Raw genomic sequence first — 21360 nt, 5'->3', positions numbered from 1 at the left:
GCCTGTTTCAGCATCTCTGCTTCAAAGAGCTGAACACTCCCCCTCTGTTCTCCTAATCCCCCCTCCGACTCACCGGCCGGACCACGTACAGGGCCGCAGTGGGCATTAAGGTCACTTGTGTTTTTCCAGCAGCCTCATTTAAGTTACAGGCAGCACACAAAGCCTTCAAATATAGCAGAGATTAGACTGAGGCATCTTTAATGTGATGTCTCTGGACTGTTACTGAAACACTCCTTGGAGACATGAAGCCATGAAAGTTTAATAAAATGTATTGAAATAATAAAAAATATCAATATTAAAAAAGAAGTCCCAAAAGCTGCATCCATCTGAGGTATCTGTTGTTTGCATGGTGGAGTCCCCCTCACATGAACACTGACTGTGTGACGTACACTTTGAATCCAGAACTTCAACACTGTAATATAAACTGTTTCTTTACTCCAGTTCTTCAGACTCTCTGTCCTTGGTGAGAGGGTCGATGACGAAGAGACGGATGATTGACATTCTGACTGCACGTCGACATTGTACAGATGATGCGTTGATCAGGACAACTGCAGCCAGCTCAGGTTATCTGATCTGTCCAGGAGAGGAAAAAGAGAGGACATGCTTTACACCATCGGATGCACTGGGTTTGGTTTGTGTTGAAGGAGGAATTTTATTCCTGAAGTTACAGACTTTCTTGGCAACTCAGGGGCAGAGTAAACTAAGGTTGGGCCTGTTGTTGATGGCTGAAAATCCACGACAAATTAGCCCCGTACCACTGTAACATCATGATCTTAAAGGGTGCTTTATATGTCATTTTATTAACATGTTTTTTATCAAAACTGGTCATATTAATGTTACCAGTTTTACCACATTGATATATGCTTTCCCCTATTCTATTCCTCCCCCTAATTCCAGATGAAAGAAAGGTGCAAATCTACCTTTTAATAAGCAGCCCTGAGTTGTCTGGTTTGTGGACCATACATGGCAGAGGAAACGCCACAACTCTTCTGCCTTCTGCTTTATTTTTGTATATAAAGACACCTTGTTCTGTGTTGTTACTTAAACATATAGAAGCTTTAAAGGGTCAATACGATAACTTTCTGTGTCATGACAAGGCTGCTGCAGGAGGAGGGCCGACTTTTGTTCACCCGTCAAACTAAGGCGCATGGACTGGAGTTAAAGATGCTGTAGATCATCTTGCATCCCCCTCCCCCCTTCATTTCATGTTAGCCCAATACTATCTTTTTTGTCATAAAGGCAAAAATGTTTAAAAATATACTTTATATTGATCATTAATTCAGTGTTATTATTTCTGTCAATTTTAAGTCAGACTGGAGGTTTGTTCCTATAATCACTTTTAGAGGTTCATAAACATCACAAGATACTTTTCTCCTTTGTTTGTTTACAGTAAATAAACTCTACATCTCTATGAACGTACGAAGTCATTGGCCATTCAGATAATATTTGATTTAAATTGTCCAAAGAAGAAAAAAAAGAAAAGATTCACATACTCAGCTTCTTTCTTGGTGATGACTTTTCCTGCTACCAGCCTCTCGGCGACTGCAGACACAGCGGGGTCGTAGTTTAGGCTCGCTGCTGCTATGACCTCATCATCTCTACAGGGATGCAAACATTAAAAACATGCACGTGTGGACTAAGAGTTTTAGAGTGATTGCAGATGTGCAGCTGTGAAACAGCAGCTGTTTAATCAACTTACTTGATGTACAACGCCAGAAACTTCCTGTCCTCAAACTTCCCTTTCATTACAATCTCAGTGTATCCCTCCCCATAGCCTGCACACAGACAGAACAAAAACATGCATTACACTGAATGGTGATCACAAATCTGTCATGGTTAGAGTCAGTGTTTTTAGTTTGTGCATACAGCAGCAGGACAAACTGTTTTATTGGGGTTTGCTCTTTAATTTAAGGGTCCAGAAAGTGAGTGATTTATTGATATAAATACCAAAATACAAGTGAAGTAACTTAATATAAAAAAAATAATACAAGAACTGGCCAATACATATAATATTTCTACATCTAACGTACTTCTGGTGCACATGTGGAGCTTTGACAACCTGAATCATTTGACTATAAAGGCCTGTTAATGTGGCCTCACTCCTTACTCACTGGCACTGTAAGGGTTGGGGCCAATTACAAATAATTACAAAAACATTTACATACAATTGTGTGTGTGTGTGTGTGTGTGTGTGTGTGTGTGTGTGTGTGCCCACCTGCATATCGGATGGTTGTACCAAGTAGGACGGTCCAGTAGAAAGGAACAGAGCTGAGTTCAGTTTGTGTACCCAGCATATTCAGAGCTGCTACTCTCCCTAAGTGACATTAAAAACATATTGCCTTTTAGAGTTAATAAAACTAGATGAGATATACAATTAATATATGACCAATAATGAGGGTTCAGTGTCGTAATTATTTTTAAACTGTATTTCCTAAGTTGTTAAAAGTCATTGAAATCGGCCTCAGACACTGTGTAACCATATATATACATTTGTAACTGCTTTACCATGTGCTTGTGCCATCTGCCAGTGTCCGATGTTGACCATCTGGTTTTTGGCCATCTTCAGGGGGAAGGTGGCCAGGTCGCCCCCACAGAACACACCAGGGACATTGGTGCGCATGAACTGCACGAGGGAAAATACCGAGAACTGATGATTTATGTTGCAGAATATAGTATTTAATGTGAGGAAGCACACGTTTTGTTATGGCCTCTGTAACATGCCTAAAGAAATACTCAGGTGAACATCAGATTATTAACTGACCTGATCCACTGTTACAAAGCTTTTTGAGTCCATCTGTATTTTGCTGCCATGCAGGAACTCTGAGTTAGGTTTGATGCCTGGTGGAAGAAGAGGAAAGAAAGGTGGTTCAGTGGGGTTTGTAGGAGTACTGCAACTGTTGGAGTTATATGAAGCTACAGCAAGTAGCCTGTTAGCTTAGCTTAACATTAAGCTGGAAACAGGAAGAAACAGCTAGCCTAAATCTGTCTAAAGGTCAAAATCTGCCAACTAGCATCTCCAAATGTAACTGATTTAAACATTCGATCACATTTTTCTAGTGTGCATGTAGGCTGAAGTATAAAGGAAATTTGCTGGTTTACCAGGGGGTTAGTTTTATTTGCTCTGATTAGCAGAGACTCCAGGAAGTCTCCATTCTCAGCCAAGATATATTCTGCATCAACAGTATGAAACACATAATGTGTTAGGGAGCTTTAGACGTCTGAGACGGCTCATTATGTTGCCTTTGGACGGAGCCGGGTTAGGGGTTTCCCTCTGCTCTAGTCATTGTGCTAAGCTAAGCCAACTGGCTGTCAGATGTCCCTCCATTTATATCACACAGACAAGCATATAAGTGGGTATAAGCGTTTTTCCCAAACAATTTAAATATTTCTGCAAGACACTCGAGCTTTTACAGCAAAATAACACATGAAGCTCCATTATTACAGTTTTTCTTGATTGCTTTGATGCAGCAGTCAACTCAAACCCCACATTTTCAAAACAGTTAACACACAGGCCGAAACAGTGGCACTCATGGTCGAAATGACACATGTTGTTTGCAGAAGGCTCTAACCGTGCCAAGACATTTCAAATATGCAACAAAAGCAAATTTTGCCTTCAAACAACACAAATTGCAAACAAGTGTATGAGCTCTTCCAATCAACCATTACACAGTGGACAACAAAATACAAAATACAGCATTCAGTGCGAATCAGTGCACCATTGCTTGTCATTGTCGCCTATTACTGTACGTAGCTGTCATGCCAGTGCCATTTGTTGTCAAATTTGCCTTCTTGCAAAGAATTGGATCCAGAATCAGAAATGCTTTGATGCAAATTTTATTGATTCCATTGATTCTTTTTTTCAAACTGTGGCTGAAAACTGAAACACTGTAAATATTACACAAAATACATGTAAACCTAAATAAAATCTATTAGAGTAAAGTATAAAAAAATATTACTGTAGAGTATAAGAAATAGCCACTATTGATACTCAGTCTCATCTGCCTTAGACCTCTTCCATCCATGTTGGCAAAGAACACAGACGCTGCACCTTTTAACGCCTGCAGACTGATTGCTATTTGAAGATTTGTGTCAAACAGGTGCTTCACTGATTTCATACTGATGTAGGTAGTTTCTAATAGTTAGGAACAGATGGTTTCTGTTTGGTTAGCATAGCTAAAACAATGGAGTTTGGACTGCTTGAATGACATCCGTGTTAACTGTTCTGCAAAAGGGTGGGGACAATGTGCCAATGAGAAAGGGTTAACACATTTGCAAGAGGTGTCTTGTGCTCTGCTGAGACAGTGATGATGAAAACCGAGTGGATCCCAGTTTCTTTAAGCAGGTCAAAGCAATCAAGACAAACTGTAAAGCTGCCTAGCATGCTCCAAATGTCATTATTAGAGTGTTCACTGTTGTTATATGAAGAGATTTAACAATGCACTTACCAATGCCAACAATTAAAACATCAGCCGGGATAACTTTTCCACTTTTGAGCACAACTTCCTTCACCTTCACGAGACAGAAGACAGGAAAAACTGTGTTTTTACTGATGTTCAAGTCCACGGGAGCCTGTTAAGTCCATTATTCCAACATAACTCGCTTTCTGGTGATAAAAGGCTAATCTATCCTGAGAAAAACAAACCGTGATTTCCTGAGATAATCAAAGAAAAAAAACTTCAGATATCTTGTTCTTGAGATATCAACATAATTACGGAGAACTCAGAAATAAGTGTCGTGTTCATTTGATCACACCTGATTCCAGGCTACAAGATGACTGCTGGGGATGATTCAGAACTTAGCAGTGACGTAAAGTCTGATGTGCTGATCAATATTACTACTTTTGACATTTAAGCCTCCAATCCATTGCTGCAGTTAGATGCCAAGTTTGTATGTTGGCATGGCACAACTGATTTCTGATAAACATGATGAGTAATCAGAGAAAGCAGACTTTTAGCATGGCCATGTGCTTCTGTACAAGTCTGGCTTTTGACCAATACTAAAGACAATGTGTATTTTCCTGTACCTTTCCATCAGCACCGATGACCTCTGTCACATTATCATTCATGTAGAATCTCACATTTTTCTCCGACAGCATCTGCCGGAAACAACAGAATATACATTACAAGACACTGAAGTGAAAGAAATTTAGCGCACAGATAAAATACAGGACTCTCTCTCTCCTTCTTACCATCATTGTGACTTTACCAATTTCCTTGCCCAGTGTGTTCTGGTACGGAAGCTCACTGCTGCCGATCACTGTGATACTGGAGGCTTTGTCTATCAAATAAGATGCGATTTCCATGCCTGAAGGAAAACATGTTAATGAAGCTGCGGTAGAGAATAACAGGAAGTGGATAATAGGCATAGAAAACCACAACAAATGAAAATAACCCATCTCTATATTTTACCAACTGATTATTTATCTATATTTAACTATAATTTGTTGATGTTGTCACTTCTATCCTCTTGTTTGTCTTATTTTTTGCTGCTTTCATAATCTTTTACTGCCTTTTGTAGCTTATTGGCCTCCACAAACCCGATGAAAGAAAAGCTATGAATTTTAAACATAACTCTGTTTTATTTACATTTTACAACTGCAGCAGATTTGATGCGATTATGTCTTGTTTTGTATATATATTTAACTTCCCACAGACTGACAGTCCAGGCAAATGTAGAAATAGGCTGCAAACACAGTACCGACAAAAGAGGTTCCCACGAGGACGACGTTGCAGCCCAGACAGGCTGCGTGGATTTGCCGGGCGTCCTCCGGTGTCTCCAACATCTTGACATTGTCCAGCTTCATCCCGGGCAGGTCCAGGCCTTTTGCTCTACAGAAGAAGAAGAAGAAGAATACAAAGAAAAAGAAGAAATACTTTATTAATCCTGGCAGGGGAAATTCAATTTTTTTCACTCTGTTATTAGAAACATGCTACACACACATAGGCCTGAAATATACATATGCAGAAACAGCACCCATCAATGAGGAGATAGGACAGGACCAGATTGACCTCTTAACTATAGACAATCTTAAGGTACAGAAATCACATATACTGTTGGTCTTAGTTGCTCAAATAAAATATTTAGGCCATAATTCGTGGAGTCAGGAGAGATTCTCTAGGTCCCATTTCCTGATAAAGATCAATCTCAGACATAAGGAGGGTTTTTTCAGAGGGTTTACTTTCATCTTGGTATATTCTAATTCAAACACTTTCACATATTTAATTATTACAATAATATCACATAAATAATATCACTCAAGAAAGATGATCAGTGAAAGTATAGACCTAAAATTAAACCAAACAGTAAAATGTAATTTAAATGTGGATTTTGTCTCTTGTAAAAGATCTGGACCTTCTCGGCTTCCTACGAGCTTATAAGAGCTTCTTTAGTTACAATGATACAAGGAAACAGCTCTTAAGCTTAGGAACATTTGTGAAATGGATTTCAAAATTCTCTTAGACTTCAGGTGCCTTTGGGAAATGAGGCCCTGGTCAGTAATCAATAAGTGCAACTGCTTGACACGGAGACGTCCCACTGACCAAAAGGCTTTGGCTGGCCCTGGTTATAAATGGGGTGCTTGCACAGATACATACAGATTTTGTTTGTGTATTTGTCTTTGTATTTGTTTGGGATCTTTTAAACTCAAACTGAACACATTTTGTAGAGGGCTCCTTTATGTGGTCTAGAATGATCTGATGCTTCTTCTTGTGGTGTTTTATTGTACAATTTGTATTTTATGTTGTCCTAACTGTACTTTCTTGTTAAGCTCTGTGTTTTGTGTTCTTCCATCCATCCATCCATCCACCTATTATCTTTACCGCTTATCCTGTTCAGGGTCAAAGGGGACTGGAGCCTATCCCAGCTGTCATTTGGTGAGAGGCGTTTAGACTGGTAACTTTCTAACTCTAGCTGTGAGCCAACAGCGCTAACCACCACCCCACCGTGCAGCCTGTTTTGTGTTTAATGTATTTATTTTTGACTTTGTTTTTTTACTGTTCCTTGTGTATTTGTTTATGTATTTTTATGAGGTTTAAAGGCCGATCTAGAGCGAGGAATTGCAAAATAGCTTAAACGCTTTGGCGTGTTGCAAATAGCTACCAACATACTTCCCATACAGAAATAAACAATGAATAAATAATTAGTATACCTGCATCCTGTTGAGATGAAGAGCTGGTCGTAGCTCTGGACTGACCCATCATCAAACGTGACCGTCATCTTGTCTGTGTCCACCAACAGCGCCTGTAACACAACCAGAGTCCCCTCAGTTTTATGAATCTGTCCAGATCAGCCATCACGTCCCAGGAAGAGATGAAACTGAAAAAGGAAAGAGAACAACTCACTTCTTTCCTGAGCCACACCTCGATGTCGTACTTATGGAAGAACTCCATCCTCCGCAGCAGAATACTGTCACTCTCCACGTTCATCACCTGTAAGACGGACACAGGGTTTGTGTGTTTGTTTAAGTTTTAGTGGTCAGTTTTAAAATACACACACAAATTCATCCCTTAAGTGTGGTTGCACCTTGCTGAGTCGGGTTTTGTCGTAAGGTAATAGTTCATCTTTGGTGGCCATGATGATTCTGCCACCAAACTCCTCCTGCCGCAGAGTCTCGGCGCAGATCAGTGACGCAGCTCCTGCGCTTACAGAGAGTTCACAAACCATCACACACACACACACAAAAAAACTCCTGACTTATTTTATTTAATTTATTTCTGTTCATCCACAATGCATCCTCAATTAACACTCCTGAGAGCATGGAGTAATGACATGTCATCAACCAACATCAAGTAACTGTATCAATGTTAATTTACAAGAGCCAGAGATGTAAGCCACTCATTAAAAGTCAAGATGATCATATATCCAAGTAGGTGATTATATCTGTTTGTTGACTAATCGATTAATCAACAACAGATTCAGCTTTAACACACACACATACAGACATACAGAGTGAGCCACTCTCACCTCCTCCCAGCAGCAGAACAGTGTGAGTGATTCCCGGCACTGAACCTCCCATATTCTTTATTCGTTTCTCCTGCCTGAGAGTCTGAACAATGAATAAAACATATCGTCATACAACCCAAGACAGGAAGGAAGATCATCAAAGTATAGGAAATATAATTAGATCAACTACATATATCCCAAAAACAGTAGTCCTATTAAAAGTATGTTTAATATACTATAGTATATTTATATTTTTCTTTCTTTTTGTACCATTAATTTGTTTTAATGCTCAAAACTTTGCAATTAAACAACTGATTAATAATATTTACTGGATAAATGATGGCCATAAAAGCCCCTACACAGCCACAGTACAACCACATAGCTGTTAGAGACTGTGTGATTCTGACAGGGATGGTTAATGACAGGGATAAATAAATATCTGAAAATCAATTCACTGAAAGTCTGTTATGTGTAATATTGAGTGAAAACTTAAGACTTATTTGGTACCCAGAATTCTCTACTTTGGGATTCAGAGAGGAGTTCTATCAGCAGGTGATGGAGGACTTTAACCACTATTTAATGTGAACACAAAACATTACAATTAAATAAAATGATATATTATCCCTTATAAACTTATTTACAACATGTCTTTGTTTCCATTTAACAATGATGTTAAGAGACAGGAAGCAGAGGAAGATCAACTGAAAAAAACCTTCTTACCTTCTTGTTTACAGACACATACACTTTGCTGTTTTGAATTTTAACCTTCGAAAGAGAAAAAGACAAAATTAAAATCATAGCTAATTTCTTCATAAGCTAAATGTCTATCCATCTGTCTGTCTGTCTCTCTGTGCCTCTGGTTTGTACCTTGTGGCAGGGTAAACAGTCCATGCCGGGGAACTCCTCCAGATCTCCTGTATGGACGTTGAAACAGGCGCCATGCCACGGGCAGCGCACGGTGTGGCCTGAAATAAACCCTAAAAACACACACACATGTTTCTTAACATTTAACACTTGGTGTTAATGTGAGCAAATAAATTAAAGATGTGTTCAACCTCAAACTCACACCTCATGGCTGTTTACCTTTGCTGAGTGGAGCTCCATAGTGTGTACACTGGTTACCAATGGCACTGTATTTGCCCTCGCTGCGTGTCAAAAGAACGCTATGATGTCCCACCTCAACCTCCATCATCCTGAGGTAACAAACACACACACACACACACACACACACACACACACAGAGGGTTATTGCAATAGGTTTACGCCAAAGCTTTGATTGACTGAGTTTTATACTGTTCAGAAAGGTGTGCTTGAAAATAGGCATCCTGTTTTCAAAAACTGTAATTGTAGGCACATGTTTAGCAATGTATGCATCATGTCTCTTTGGACAGTAAAGTCGGACACTTTGGTTCAGACAGAAACATCCTAAAAACTATCAGATGGATTGCCATGAATTATAAAACAGAAATTTGTGGTCCACAGAGGCTGAATCCTTCTGACTTCTTTTCCCCTTGGATCATTTTATGATTTCAAACAATGCAGTGATTAAAATTACTTGTAAAGAACAAATATTTAGAAATAAAATATACCCTTACTTGTGACCATTGGCTGGACATGACATGGGGTTGATATAGTATGAATATTAATATTCAGGTTGGCTAAACACAGTTGGATTCGGACTCTTCAGGTCTTGACTACAACAGAATGACTGGAGTTTTTTAATGGCTTCAAGGTAACATGACATACCAAGACTGCCAAACGCAAGCTCACTCCTATCATTGATGATGTTTTACTATTAACATTTTCATTTGTAGTACTGTGGGGTGGCTCTATCATTGTCACGTCATATCTATCGGTAGTGGAAAGTGGTAGATGAAAAACAAAAGCGGAGTTCAGTATAAGAATTGTAAAAAGAAAAAAAAAAACGCGACATACGTCACAAACATGCGTCGATAGCGTTTGTGTAATATTTCCCTCTGCCAGAGCGGGGAGACAAAAGTGCCACACAACAGGTTAAACTTTTCAGGAAGCTCCATCAACAGGTCAGAATTGTTAATATGTGCAACACTCTGATTCATGAACAAAATACCTGCAGAACTATTTACATTTGCATCTCTACTCTGTTTGGCGCTAATTAGCAAATGTTAGCATGCTAACGCACTAAAAAATGTAAAGATGATACAAATTATACCTGCTAGCGTTGTCACTGAGAGCATGGAAGCATGTCTATAAACTCCTGTGTGCTCAAGGGTTTATGCATTACTTAAAAGTTATGTTTTGTGATTTACTGATTTTAAGTTTGTCAGAGGAAGAGATGCTTGGTTACGTGTTTGTGGCTACCAAACCATATCGTTGTTAATTAACGGTTTAAAATAATTTAATATATCAGAAATAAGTCCTGAATTATACATAAAAAACACCCCTTTTTTTCTTACTGTCCTTCCTGCAGGTCCGACTCAAGACACACCACCGCTGTCAGTTCCTCTGATAAATCCTCTGGGTCAGACTCCGGAAGCTCCTGACGGGCTAAACACACGCACACGCGCAAATACACGCACAGGCACAGGCGAGCATGCGCACACATGTCACACGAATTTAAGAGAGTTAAATAATCTATTAACATTTTTTAAGATGTAGTTTAATTAAAAATATAGATAATTATCGTCATTTCAAACATTTAAACTGATGATCATTTAGAAACAAAATGCTAAAATATCCGGCCTCTGTTAACCAACAAACTGCTCTGTTATCCAGTAAAAATAAGTTTCTTACGTGGTTTGGTCCCAGACATGTCTCTGATTCAATAGTAACAACACAAAGAAACACAAAAATCCTCTTGAAACATTAAAAGTTAGTCAGATACACTGCTGAAGTTTTTTCCGTGTCCACAGCTTCTGCTCATCAGCTCAACGATGGGAGAAGAGTCCATTTCCACGGCAACCGGTCCATCCCCGACCGTCATCCCTTGATCCTGAGAGAGCGAGAAAAGCGGACGACTTTGGAGGTTTGATAAGACGAGCAGGAATCAACCCCAAAAAAGTTAGTTTTGGGACTCCGGTAAGTGATGTCACTGGTCACGTTCAGCCTCGTTATTGTCCCAGAGAAAAGCGGTCCCGGTCTTTTGTGTGTCACAGCGGCAGTGTGGAGAAAAGGGCTGACGAGGCAGCAGCCGGCGACACTGAATGGACCGGCGACAAAAGCACCTCTTACAAAACCAGAGGTAGTACTTTCATTCACACATCGTTTCAAGTTTCAAGTATCATCACTTCAAAAATCATGGATTTAAAACACAAGATAGACCTTCTTTCACTTATATTAAAAGTCATTACGTCAAAATGTTTGTATCTATATTCAAACACAGGCTAAGAGCAACACACGAAAAGTATAATTATTGTCCCATTAAGTGTATAAAAATATACCTGATTTTCATTACTTTACATATTGTTCGGTAGCTGGTATCAATAATGAACCCATCTTAATCTTAACCCTTAAATAAAACATGTCTAAAAATGTTGTTTTATTAATCTGAATCTGGCAAGTAACTGGTGACCAAGGTTGTCAAATAAATTAGGTGTAAGCACAAAATGGCTACACAACCAAAGTGCAAGTACCTGTAAATTGTACTTGAGTAAATGCACCTTAATTACTTTCTACAGCCAATAATTGGTTAGTTGTTCATTAAAGTTTAACTTCAGGTCCCATAGTTTATTTTTATTTTCTTTAAAGCAACTGAAATATACATTATATAGCCTTCAGTGTTGAGTTGGCACACTTTCAGGTAATTCATTCCAATTAAGTTTTCTCCCGGAGAAGGGCACCTGGAGCCACTTTATCAGGTTTAAGCTACCATAGTGGGATCCAAGAGGGCACCTGTGTGCAGAGAAAATTTAAGTTTGAGTCAAGTGAAATATATCAACAAGCAAGAATATAATGCATCAGGTTCCAATGGTGCATGCTGAACTGTTTACTTTTTCTACCTCTCTTTGAATCATATTTTCTTCACTTTCCACTTGATGTCACCCGTGGCTCGTATTTCATTGTCCTTGAGTGTGATAGTAGCCCTGGGTAGTCATATTTTTGAGATTTCATCTTTTTTATGTTGGTTGATGTGAAAATAAATGTAAAGATAAATACTGTGTAAGCAAGAAAACAGTATGCAGATTGACCTATTTTATTTCCAGGGAGGGAATCACACCACAATGTCTTAACGACAGCGAGTAAACGTGACTCCTTCACCTGTTATCACTTCATGTCAGGAGAGGAATGTGCGTAAGAGGGCAGAGGTAGTGTGTTAAACAGCCTCAGCGCTTTGTCTTCATTCTCCTTTATCCTCTGTTTCAGGCACATGGGATCTGAAGTAAAGCTTTATCATGGATTTAAGGTCAACACTTGTGGTCGTTGGAGGATCTGTTTGCTCTTTCAAACTGTTGAACACCATTGTCGGATTACTGCCGACGCCTGAGCCGGCACTCAAGAAAGCCTGGAGGTGGAGGAACACCATCACTTCTTTAGCTCACAGCTCGCTGACAGGAGCGTGGGCTGTTTTATGGTGCGTAAAGACACAATAATCAGGGTTAGAGATGTATTTTATTTTAATGTCCTGTGCTCTCTCTTTTTCTCTCTCTGAACATGCAGTTTGTACCGTCAACCTCAGATGATAGAGGATCTGATCTACTCTCACTCCTTGCTCACCCACAGCCTAGTAGCTGTGTCGACAGGTGACACCCTCACACAACAACAACAACTAAAATACACAAATAGATTACTTTCCCCAGCCTTTATAATTGAGATCAATTTTCAGTCTTGATAGTCTCTTTATTGTTTGCATGAATGAGGCTTTAACAGCGAGGACTAAAACAGGTTGTTCCTGGATTGAATGAAGTAAAATGTTAATTTAGCTCACCTCAAATTCCAGTTCTGTCCCTGCAGGTTTTTATACTTAGATTAATTTAAGCATGCAGTTTGTTATTTCTGCCCCTAGGGGTCTCTCAATCAAAACAGTAACAAAAGACGTACTCTGATGACATTGTGAAGTAGCGTTGCATCATGGGAGTTTTTCTCTTTATTAAACTTGTTAAACTTTTTGACGTGATTCAGGCAGACATCATGTAAGCAGAGGAGTTTATGTATTATAGTTTTATTCATATGTATTCACTTAATGTAATTTTCTTTTAAGAAAACAGGGTTTTAACATAGTTTGAAACTTCAAGGATAATGTAGAGACGCATCTAAACAAAGTATACAACACAGGTCTAGACTTTTAATGGAGAAATGTTTTACATATTTTACCTTTAGTAAAGGGTTTGAAAAAGCTTGATTTGATTCGATTGATTTATTTAGCACATATTAAAAAAACAACAATGTTATACAATTTAAGAAAATGAGACATGCAGGAGAAACCCAGAAAACCCTCAATGGGCTTGACAAGTAGGGCACATACATTCTCTTAACACTGATCAAAAACAAGTATAAAAATGTAGACGTTGTAAGCTCAAACCAAACAATAAATAAGGGGTTTTTTCTTCCTCTTGGACTCTGCTATTAAACGGCTAAAGGTCACTGTGTGTGTGTTTCATGCTTGCACACATCTTATGTAGGCCTATATTTCCTCCTGCAGGTTACTTTATCCACGACTTCTTGGACGTGGGCTTAAGTCAGTCACTGAAACAGTCCTGGGAGCTGCTCCTCCACCACTCCACGGTAATAAAACCCTGTGTGTGTGTAAGTGCTGTACTGTGACCGAGAGAGCTCAACACACCTTAACTTAAACAGCCTAACATGAATATACATAAAACACAAGCACTTACCTCACAGAAGCATTAACACATTTGGTAACACATATAAAGCATCAATAGTCTGACTGCATAACTACAACTTCTACTTCAGTTAAAAGTTTCTCACAAATCCTCTCTTAACTTGTCAAACACTTACTCCTCTGTGTGTTGTGATAATGACAAGGTCAGTGAATGAAAATGCACCGTCATCCTTCGCTCCCATTTGCCCTCCAGCCTTGATCTGTGTGACAGTTTTATCTCAGGCGGCAGAGGTCGTGACCCGATTCACCTCCAGCAGGGCAGCAGTCATGGCCCTCAGTGTGTGTGTGACTCCAGTGTCACGACATTGTAAAATATAAGACTGGTTTTAGTGTGTGCTTTATGTGTGTGTTTGCTTATACCTGATTTCACAGACTACACAACTATTATAACACAGTTTAAGGTCTGCTTGGTGCAAAAGTGCTGTGGGAGAGTTTTCGTTTTTTTATTTTTCATAAAATAACTCAGTATCCTCTTCAAAAAGTTTCTTTTCAGTCTGCTGTAAATCTTACTTCATCTAGAGGACTCCTTAAAGTGAGAGTTTGATCACTTATCTTGTAGAAAAGAACCTCACAACATGTGGACCAAAGTCTACTTGTGGGAGCTTATCAACATTTTGTACTTTCTGTTCAGTAAAAGAGATAAAGTGTGAACCACGTTGTGCTGCAGGATATTACACACCAGCCAAACCAACTACTTGCATCCTGGAAACCCCAAACTTGTCCTTCGAAATGCATAAATTTTAATTATATTATAATAAATAATGTTTAATTCATGAATTATTAACATATATCAATCAAACTTTTAGAAAGATGTACCACCGTAGGTTGCATAGTGTTCAAGATAATAATCTATTAGTAGAAGATCCTACTTTGCAGAAGAATAGGTAACTTAAAGTGTCTTTGGAAAGATGAAGATTTTGATAAGTATTATGTGAACATACTCCATGAATTTATAATCAGAATTCTTTTATTGATTATATTTTGTATTATCAAATTGATTCCAAACAAATTTGCAGAAGAAAAAGTTAAATATTGGAGTTGGAGTCTGAAATTTAGTGCAGTAGGACAAGAAGAAAAACATTTAAATTCTCAAATACAACTACCTAAATCAACCAACCAATCAGCCATGTTTTATTTCAACAGCACCAAATCAAAACAAAAGTTTCCTCATGGCACTTTAATTGTAGAGCAGGTCTAGAACAAACTTTTTCTTATATTATTTACAGAGAACACACATTAATTCACCATGAGCAAGTAAAAGTGGCAAGAAAAACTCCCTTGAAGAAACCTCGAGCCGAACCAGACCCATCTGTTGTGACTGGATGGGTTCAAAAAGTGAGATAGAGAGAGACACAGAGAGACCTCTAAATTGAACGTATTTACCGCGCTTGATTGAATGTGAACAATTAATTTATACAACTGGTGTTTACTTTTGATCACACTCTGTTCTCAGGTGATCTCCTGCTTCAGTTTGGCTGTGACGTCCCGTCTCTATCTGGGCCTGGCTGTGGTGTCTTTGCTCATTGAGATCAACTCTGTGTTCCTTCACGTCAGACAGCTCCTCCTCGTGTCAGGACGGAGGAACAGGTCGGGGACTGAAACCACAGCCCCTCGCCCCTCTGTGGCCTACAGGCTGACCAGCTGGCTCAACCTGGGAACGTAGGTAGCAACTCAGTACTTCTTTGTTGGAGGTTTCATAAACGTCACGTGACAATAAAGACTGTTCTCATATGTGAACATGTAATCGCTCCTACAATATCAGTTCTAATGTATTTGTGTTTTCGTATTAGTAAGCAGCTAGTTGTTTCAGAAGAAGGTTCTTGTCATGTCATTCAATTGTGATTTTTAAAGGAATAGTTTCACATTTTGCTTTCTTGCTGATATTTCTCATATCTATCTGGAGCTCGGAGGTTGACAGCTAACCTCGCTCGGTCCAACTAAATCTACCGTCCAGAAAGTCTAAAGATCGTGATTTAATGTTGTGTAGTAACTTCTTGTAGCCTCTTGTGAACTTGCCAGTCGTCCGATGGAGGCTCCAAGAAAAACCTGAATACCTCATTTCTATTTTACTACTTTTCTTAAAGCATTTCGTTAACAGAAATCTGCTTTTCTTAAAGTAAATTCTCATGTGATGACCTGATTTATTTGCAGACTGTCTGTTGTCACCACTTCTGACTGATTTTCTTGTCTATTCTGCAGGTTGCTCGTATTTCGCGTCGGTACAATGGGTTGGATGACCCGCTGGCTGGCAGCTCACAGTTCACGAATACCTGGTTACGTCTTCATGATTGGGACAATAGGCATGAGTCTCATTTCCACCATGAACATAGTGCTGTTTTACAGACTGTTAAGAGCAGACATCCTAAACAACAATCACAACACCAGTGGGAACCACTAGAGGGAGCCACTGCTGAGCCTGTGCTGCCAAAATGACTCCACTGGTTCAGTTTTCTACCTCATGACGTGAATGAACCGTGGATAAAGTTCCCCTGGGAGTTATAGTTTCTAACTTTTCATTTTCACTTGTCAGTTCAATGTCATAAATTCACTGTTTTGTTCCATAAATGCACTATTTATCAAATCATGATACACCTCTGCTCAAGTGTTTATTTATATTGTGTCACAATTAGTGACTGAATTTAACTAATGCACCGTATAAGTTACAAGAGGAGTTGTGTGTGCTGAAAAATGGCTCCTGATTTGCTCTCTAAAAAGTAAACAAAAATCTGTGTGACATTTTTCTTTTGAAATTGCCGAAGAAACATCTCCATTAAAACATCAGATATCTGCAGTCTCAAGTTTTCTTATTTTTAGTGGAATATTTCTTCTTTATTTTTTAAAACACAGCAACAGCAGAGACAAGGAAAAAAAGAACAACTAACTAACTAACTAAATGTTTTATAATTTTGATATAATAACATATTACAGCAGCATATAGTGGCCTTTCAGTGCTTTACACTACATCATGATGCTCTTCTGCTGGAACAAGCTCACCAGAGTGGGCCCTTTGCACCTGGTGTTGGTTTTGACTTCCTCTATTATCCGTGGCAGGTGAATCTTCTCTGTCCTGGACTCTTTCTCATAGTAGGGACACACCTTTAGATGCTCGGACACGGATGGCACGTCTTGAAAGCACCAAGTGTCCACCGGAGAGAACAAGGTGCTGAACTGCCACACCTGAAGTCACAGAGAGAGGTCGGAGAGAGAAAGATGAATATTCAGACCTGATTTCAAGGATGTCGTTTCCACTGAGGATGGAGAGATACTTGTCACTTTCCAAACCTAGTTTATAGTTTGATTGACCCACTTTATCTCTTCAATAATATTTAGTGTCCTTTGACTGTTGAGCTGCCAAAAAACAAAGATGCTCGAGGCTGCAGGGTTTGGGCACAGCGCCATGGTCTTCTTATGAAAGTATAGATTTATGGATGTAATGTGTAACGTGTTATTTGTTGTTGCGTTTTGTTAATTGTGTGCTTTATTTACATGTCGTTGTTGTTTCATTTTTGCTTCTACTGTTAGCTGTGTTTTGTTCCAGTGGGACAATAAAGTATGTAATATCTAATTGTATCGTCTCGTATTATATGGTATCAATAGTAGCGTGTCGTAACGGTTATGAATACAGTATACACTGGCTTTTACCCTCTGCTTCACCCTCCACTTGGCTCCTCCGTGTGAGTAGGTCTTCCTCTCCCAGTCGAGGGTGACCATCCCTCTCTCCTGCAGCAGAGAGGAGCACACCTGCCTCATGAGCTGGGACACCAGAGCCAGTTGGGACAGGGACAGACTGTCCAAGAAACTGGCCATGTGGCACAGCACCTCGTACGGCAGCGAGCTCAGGGAGTCCTCCCCTCTTCCTGCCCGGCCTCCTCTCCTCCTCTGAGTGGTGGAAGAGTCCACTGAGCTCCTGGACGGCTGGGAGGCGTCACTCAGAGAGGCAGGAATGGAGGGATGCAGGCTGAAGCAGCCAAGATCCTCGCTGAAAGCAAAGGGAAGACTTTAATTTATCTGCAGGGGTTTAATTTGCTTGTTGAACATTGTCAGGAAATCAATGATGATGCTACTTTGGCTGCTGCAGAGACTCTGCAGAAGGAAGGAAGTGGAGCATTTAGCAGCTAGAGAGCAAATATTTCAAGTAAGGCAAGAAGGAAGGTGATCAGGGACCTGACAACAATAAAGGAACTAACTATGTTTTTTCTCACTTGTAGGAGACGCTGGCTGCATATGTGGAGGGCTGTAATCTCTTCTGGCTGTAGGTGCATCCCAGGTAGGCCAGGGGGCACCTCTGCTCAAACCATCCATTCACACCCATCTGGATGTCACTGTGGACATTCCTGCATTTTTAAAGAATATTGATTGGTACAAATTAATGGGAATTAATGTGATGAAACGTGGGACAAAAAAAATGGATTCCAAGGTATTTGGATGTAAAAAATGCAAAAATAAAACCCACTTATAATGTTTGCCGTATTCTCTGCGCTGAAAGGTGTGTCCACAGAGGAAGGTGAAGGCGGAGCTGGCCTTGTGGTGTCGGCTGGTGACGCTCTCAACCTGCAGCTGCAGGTGCAGCTCCAGCGGTTTTGTAAGGGTCAAATCTGCCAGTGATGTGTTTCTCCGGAAAGGAGCAGACAGGAAGTTGTAGGTCTGCGTGCCTTCGTCTTGTAATAGACCATCTGTGCAAATGCTCTCTGCAATGAGGTGACCCCTTTGCTCCTTTTCCAGGGAGCACAGCAGAGAGGCCTGAGGAGCAAATCAAACATGTAATGAATATTCAGTATGCTAGAGGTCACATTTATGAGGAAATATTATGAGGGAAAGCAAAGTAATCGAGTTAACACATTGGTACGGAACTCAAATGAGCGATTTAATGAAAAAATGAATAAAAAATAAAGTTTTTTCTCTTTAAGATATGCAAATTGGGGGTCTCCTCCTAACATGGTTCAGCATTTAGCAGCTAAAGAGATTCATTTTTCCCTCTGGAGAAGGTGAAGACCAAAAGAGAGCTAAGAGGAGAGTGAATATTGCACTATATTTTTTTACATTTAGTTACAGGAGCTGTGCGCACTAGGACATATTCCCGTCAATATGCTGGTTTAGCCTTTTTGTCTAATTTTCAATTCAGGTCCCTGAGCAGATGTTATAACATTTACAAAGGACACAAAACTACATTAAACCTCCAAAAAGAAATACTAGATTAATAGCAGAGCACTTACAATACTTCAAAACAAGGACAGCAATATCAAACACAGACTTAGGCTGTATTCACCAGGTGGCCTGGAAGACACCAAATAAATGCTTCGTTGGCATGTCTGCTAGATGTGTTAGTAGGCGACTTTATAAGGTAAGGCGATGACCTAAATAATAAGGTATTTCCTTAAGTTGTGTTAACATTTTCTTGATTTAAGGCTTTTATTTTGAAGGCTGACGTCGGTAAGAGAAAACAAGAGGCACGGTAAAATGTCAGGTACGTCTTCCAGAAAGAAGGAAAATACGGTAATTTTGTCGGTTAAGAACCTGGCTGTTAGGGGCAAAAGGTTTGTAAATAGTTAGTTTCTCATGTGTATTAGTATGGAGTGACTTGATGACGTCTTTATCAAGTTTTGCTAACTTTGAGGACGAGTGTTTGTGTTAGCTAGCAAGGATGCTGCATTAGCTCTATGTAACTTAATTGAAGTTGTGTTAACTTGAAAATTTAAGGACTGTAGGCAGACTGTATGAATAGTAATGTTGTTTTATTTCCAATCTTATGTTCATTATACACAATCTTAAAGTTGGGGTTAAATAAAATTAGACTTTTATAGGCCTATAGAGATATATTTGTGTATTATAGGATGTTGATATTTTGGAATGGATATTTTTTAGGGCATTTTTATAAGGAGGATCATTTCTCTTTCTCACCTGAACTTCCTCCCACACTGGCATCTCCTCTGGTGCCACCCCAAGGTCGCTGGTGTCCACAGCTTGACTCTCCTTCTTGTAGAAACCCGGGTTGCGGATGCGACCCTGCTTTGCAGAGAAGCTGGTTGGGACTTTAAAGGTGCGCACAGTTATAATCTTCATTGCCTCAACGTGTCCGTACACAAATTCCTTCTTCAGCTTTTCAGCGCGACAGGAGGAGTTGGATGTGGAGGAATTATTGCATGCACTGCTCCCCTGGTTGCAAGTATTTGATGCAGCCATACAGGCTTCAGCTGTATCCTCCTCTGTCAGAGTGCCCAGGCCTGTTCCTCTCCCTTTCCCTTTAGCTGGTCCCCGCCCTCTACCTTCCCCTTTTGCCCCCTCAGTCTCCCTGCATCCGCCCATCTCCATACTGAACATGTGCTCCCAGGCACTGTAATTTTCTAACAGATTAGCATTCACTCCTGAGCCCCTGGCAATAGCCTCTCTCTCCTCTTGGGTTAGTATTGGCCCCTGCTCATATTCATCCTCATCTTCATCCTCATCTTCCTTTCCATTATGAGCATAGATGTCGAACTTGTTAAAAGTCTCCTGTGTGCCACCCCTTGCTTCCTTTGCAGCAGCCCTTTCTGCTGCCTCCTTCTCCAAGGCAGCCTTTTTCTGCTTTTGTTTCTCCTTCCTCCTCTCCTCTTCCCTCCTCTCTTCATCTTTCTCCTCCTCCTTCACACTCTGGATCAGCTCTGGAAACAGTTTCTTCATCTTCATGGAGTGAAACAGGCGGTCCTGGTCTTTCAGGGCCATGGCCAGGTCCAGACATCCGCCTAGCTGTCTTTCCTGGAGCAGGTTTTCATGCAGCTCTGTGTTTGGGTAAGAATGGGCGTCGTTTGCAGGCCAGCGGTTCCACTCCACGGAGCAGCACACCACACTGGCCGGACACACCTGGAGGTGAGCTGCCTGTGAGGAGCGAGGCAGGTGGAGCGGGCAGCCATACTCAACATTAAGGCAGGGCACTCTCACGTTAGGGCAGAGCAGCAGGTGATCTTCCTCTTTGCACAGGTGGAAGAGAGCTCCACAGAGCAGGCGGCAGGGGATGACTGCACAGCACACAGAGACCTCCACCCGAGCCCTGCAGCGCCGGCTGTAGCAGGAATCACAGTGGACATGCTGTCGCACCCTGGAGGCTCGAGATCGATTACTCTGAAATTAAGCCAAAGATTGATGTAAGAATCAAGAGGAGCTTCAGATGAAGTGAAATCATATTATATTAATAAAAAATGTCAATATTAGTTTTGCATTTAAAATACATTTGTGTTGTCAGATACGAGCTTTAATCTCTAAAGGTGCTTTGCAGCCAAACGTTCAAACAATCAAAAATAATATGATTTAAACAACCAGAAACAATAAATGGCAGTGGAAATAAAAGAGGGAAGCCAAATTCTTAAACTTCAAGTTGTAAAATAAAACCATACCATGCTTCAGATCATCTGGCAATGTTTATTTGAAGCTGTAGGTCAGACCTGCAAACAGAGAGGACGCTGTCAATGTCAAAGTCCCAATTTACAATCAGCTTGAAAAAAGAGGCAGGTTCTTAGATTAAATAAGAACAGTAAACTTCTGACTTTATCCTACGGCTGTACGAGTCGGAAAAGGAGAGAAACATGTCCTTGCAATCCGTCTTGAGCTTTAAAGACCAAAGTGTGTGTGCT

At 40.2% G+C, this 21360-nt stretch overlaps 3 protein-coding genes across 3 annotated transcripts; 1 reads left to right on the top strand and 2 right to left on the bottom strand.

Moving 5' to 3' along the window:
* Positions 1-539: 539 nt before the first annotated feature.
* aifm5 (apoptosis inducing factor mitochondria associated 5) lies at positions 540-10732 on the bottom strand. Its single transcript, XM_069674779.1, has 19 exons — positions 10714-10732; positions 10377-10467; positions 9025-9134; positions 8809-8918; positions 8662-8706; positions 7963-8044; positions 7522-7634; positions 7341-7427; positions 7148-7239; positions 5698-5828; positions 5189-5304; positions 5024-5095; positions 4446-4509; positions 2762-2838; positions 2506-2623; positions 2216-2314; positions 1700-1775; positions 1494-1598; positions 540-573 (listed from the first exon to the last, which is right to left on the bottom strand). The coding sequence occupies exons 1-19, from the start codon at positions 10730-10732 to the stop codon at positions 540-542; spliced, it is 1641 nt and encodes a 546-aa protein (XP_069530880.1).
* Positions 10733-12311: 1579 nt separating this feature from the next.
* LOC138604913 (TLC domain-containing protein 2-like) lies at positions 12312-16154 on the top strand. The gene is made up of 5 exons (XM_069676954.1): positions 12312-12490; positions 12577-12659; positions 13559-13641; positions 15210-15415; positions 15956-16154. The coding sequence occupies exons 1-5, from the start codon at positions 12312-12314 to the stop codon at positions 16152-16154; spliced, it is 750 nt and encodes a 249-aa protein (XP_069533055.1).
* A 548-nt stretch (positions 16155-16702) lies between these two features.
* On the bottom strand, positions 16703-21290 carry LOC138599623 (F-box only protein 40-like). Its single transcript, XM_069671377.1, has 7 exons — positions 21274-21290; positions 21124-21171; positions 19655-20851; positions 18210-18496; positions 17959-18090; positions 17399-17735; positions 16703-16933 (listed from the first exon to the last, which is right to left on the bottom strand). The coding sequence occupies exons 2-7, from the start codon at positions 21124-21126 to the stop codon at positions 16715-16717; spliced, it is 2175 nt and encodes a 724-aa protein (XP_069527478.1). The 5' UTR covers positions 21127-21171; positions 21274-21290; the 3' UTR covers positions 16703-16714.
* Between the last annotated feature and the right edge of the window lie 70 nt (positions 21291-21360).

The sequence above is a fragment of the Semicossyphus pulcher genome, unplaced genomic scaffold (assembly GCF_022749685.1).
Source record: "Semicossyphus pulcher isolate SPU_LCO1_2020_fin unplaced genomic scaffold, fSemPul1.0.p SCAF_10, whole genome shotgun sequence".
In the NCBI taxonomy this organism is placed as follows: domain Eukaryota; kingdom Metazoa; phylum Chordata; class Actinopteri; order Labriformes; family Labridae; genus Semicossyphus; species Semicossyphus pulcher.
Note: the sequence above shows the minus strand (reverse complement) of the source record. Positions and strands in the feature narration are given on the sequence as shown.

Coding starts and splice junctions, on each gene's coding strand:
- aifm5 (XM_069674779.1), bottom strand. Junction 5,829..7,147: donor TTCATCTCAACAGGATGCAG/GTATACTAATTA, acceptor CTTCTTCTGTAG/AGCAAAAGGCCTGGACCTGC. Junction 5,305..5,697: donor CGTGGGAACCTCTTTTGTCG/GTACTGTGTTTG, acceptor GTTTTCCTTCAG/GCATGGAAATCGCATCTTAT.
- LOC138604913 (XM_069676954.1), top strand. CDS start 12,312: ATGGATTTAAGGTCAACACTTGTGGTCGTTGGAGGATCTGTTTGCTCT. Junction 12,491..12,576: donor GGAGCGTGGGCTGTTTTATG/GTGCGTAAAGAC, acceptor CTGAACATGCAG/TTTGTACCGTCAACCTCAGA. Junction 13,642..15,209: donor TGCTCCTCCACCACTCCACG/GTAATAAAACCC, acceptor CTCTGTTCTCAG/GTGATCTCCTGCTTCAGTTT.
- LOC138599623 (XM_069671377.1), bottom strand. Junction 18,497..19,654: donor CAGTGTGGGAGGAAGTTCAG/GTGAGAAAGAGA, acceptor TTTGCTCCTCAG/GCCTCTCTGCTGTGCTCCCT. Junction 18,091..18,209: donor GAATACGGCAAACATTATAA/GTGGGTTTTATT, acceptor TTAAAAATGCAG/GAATGTCCACAGTGACATCC.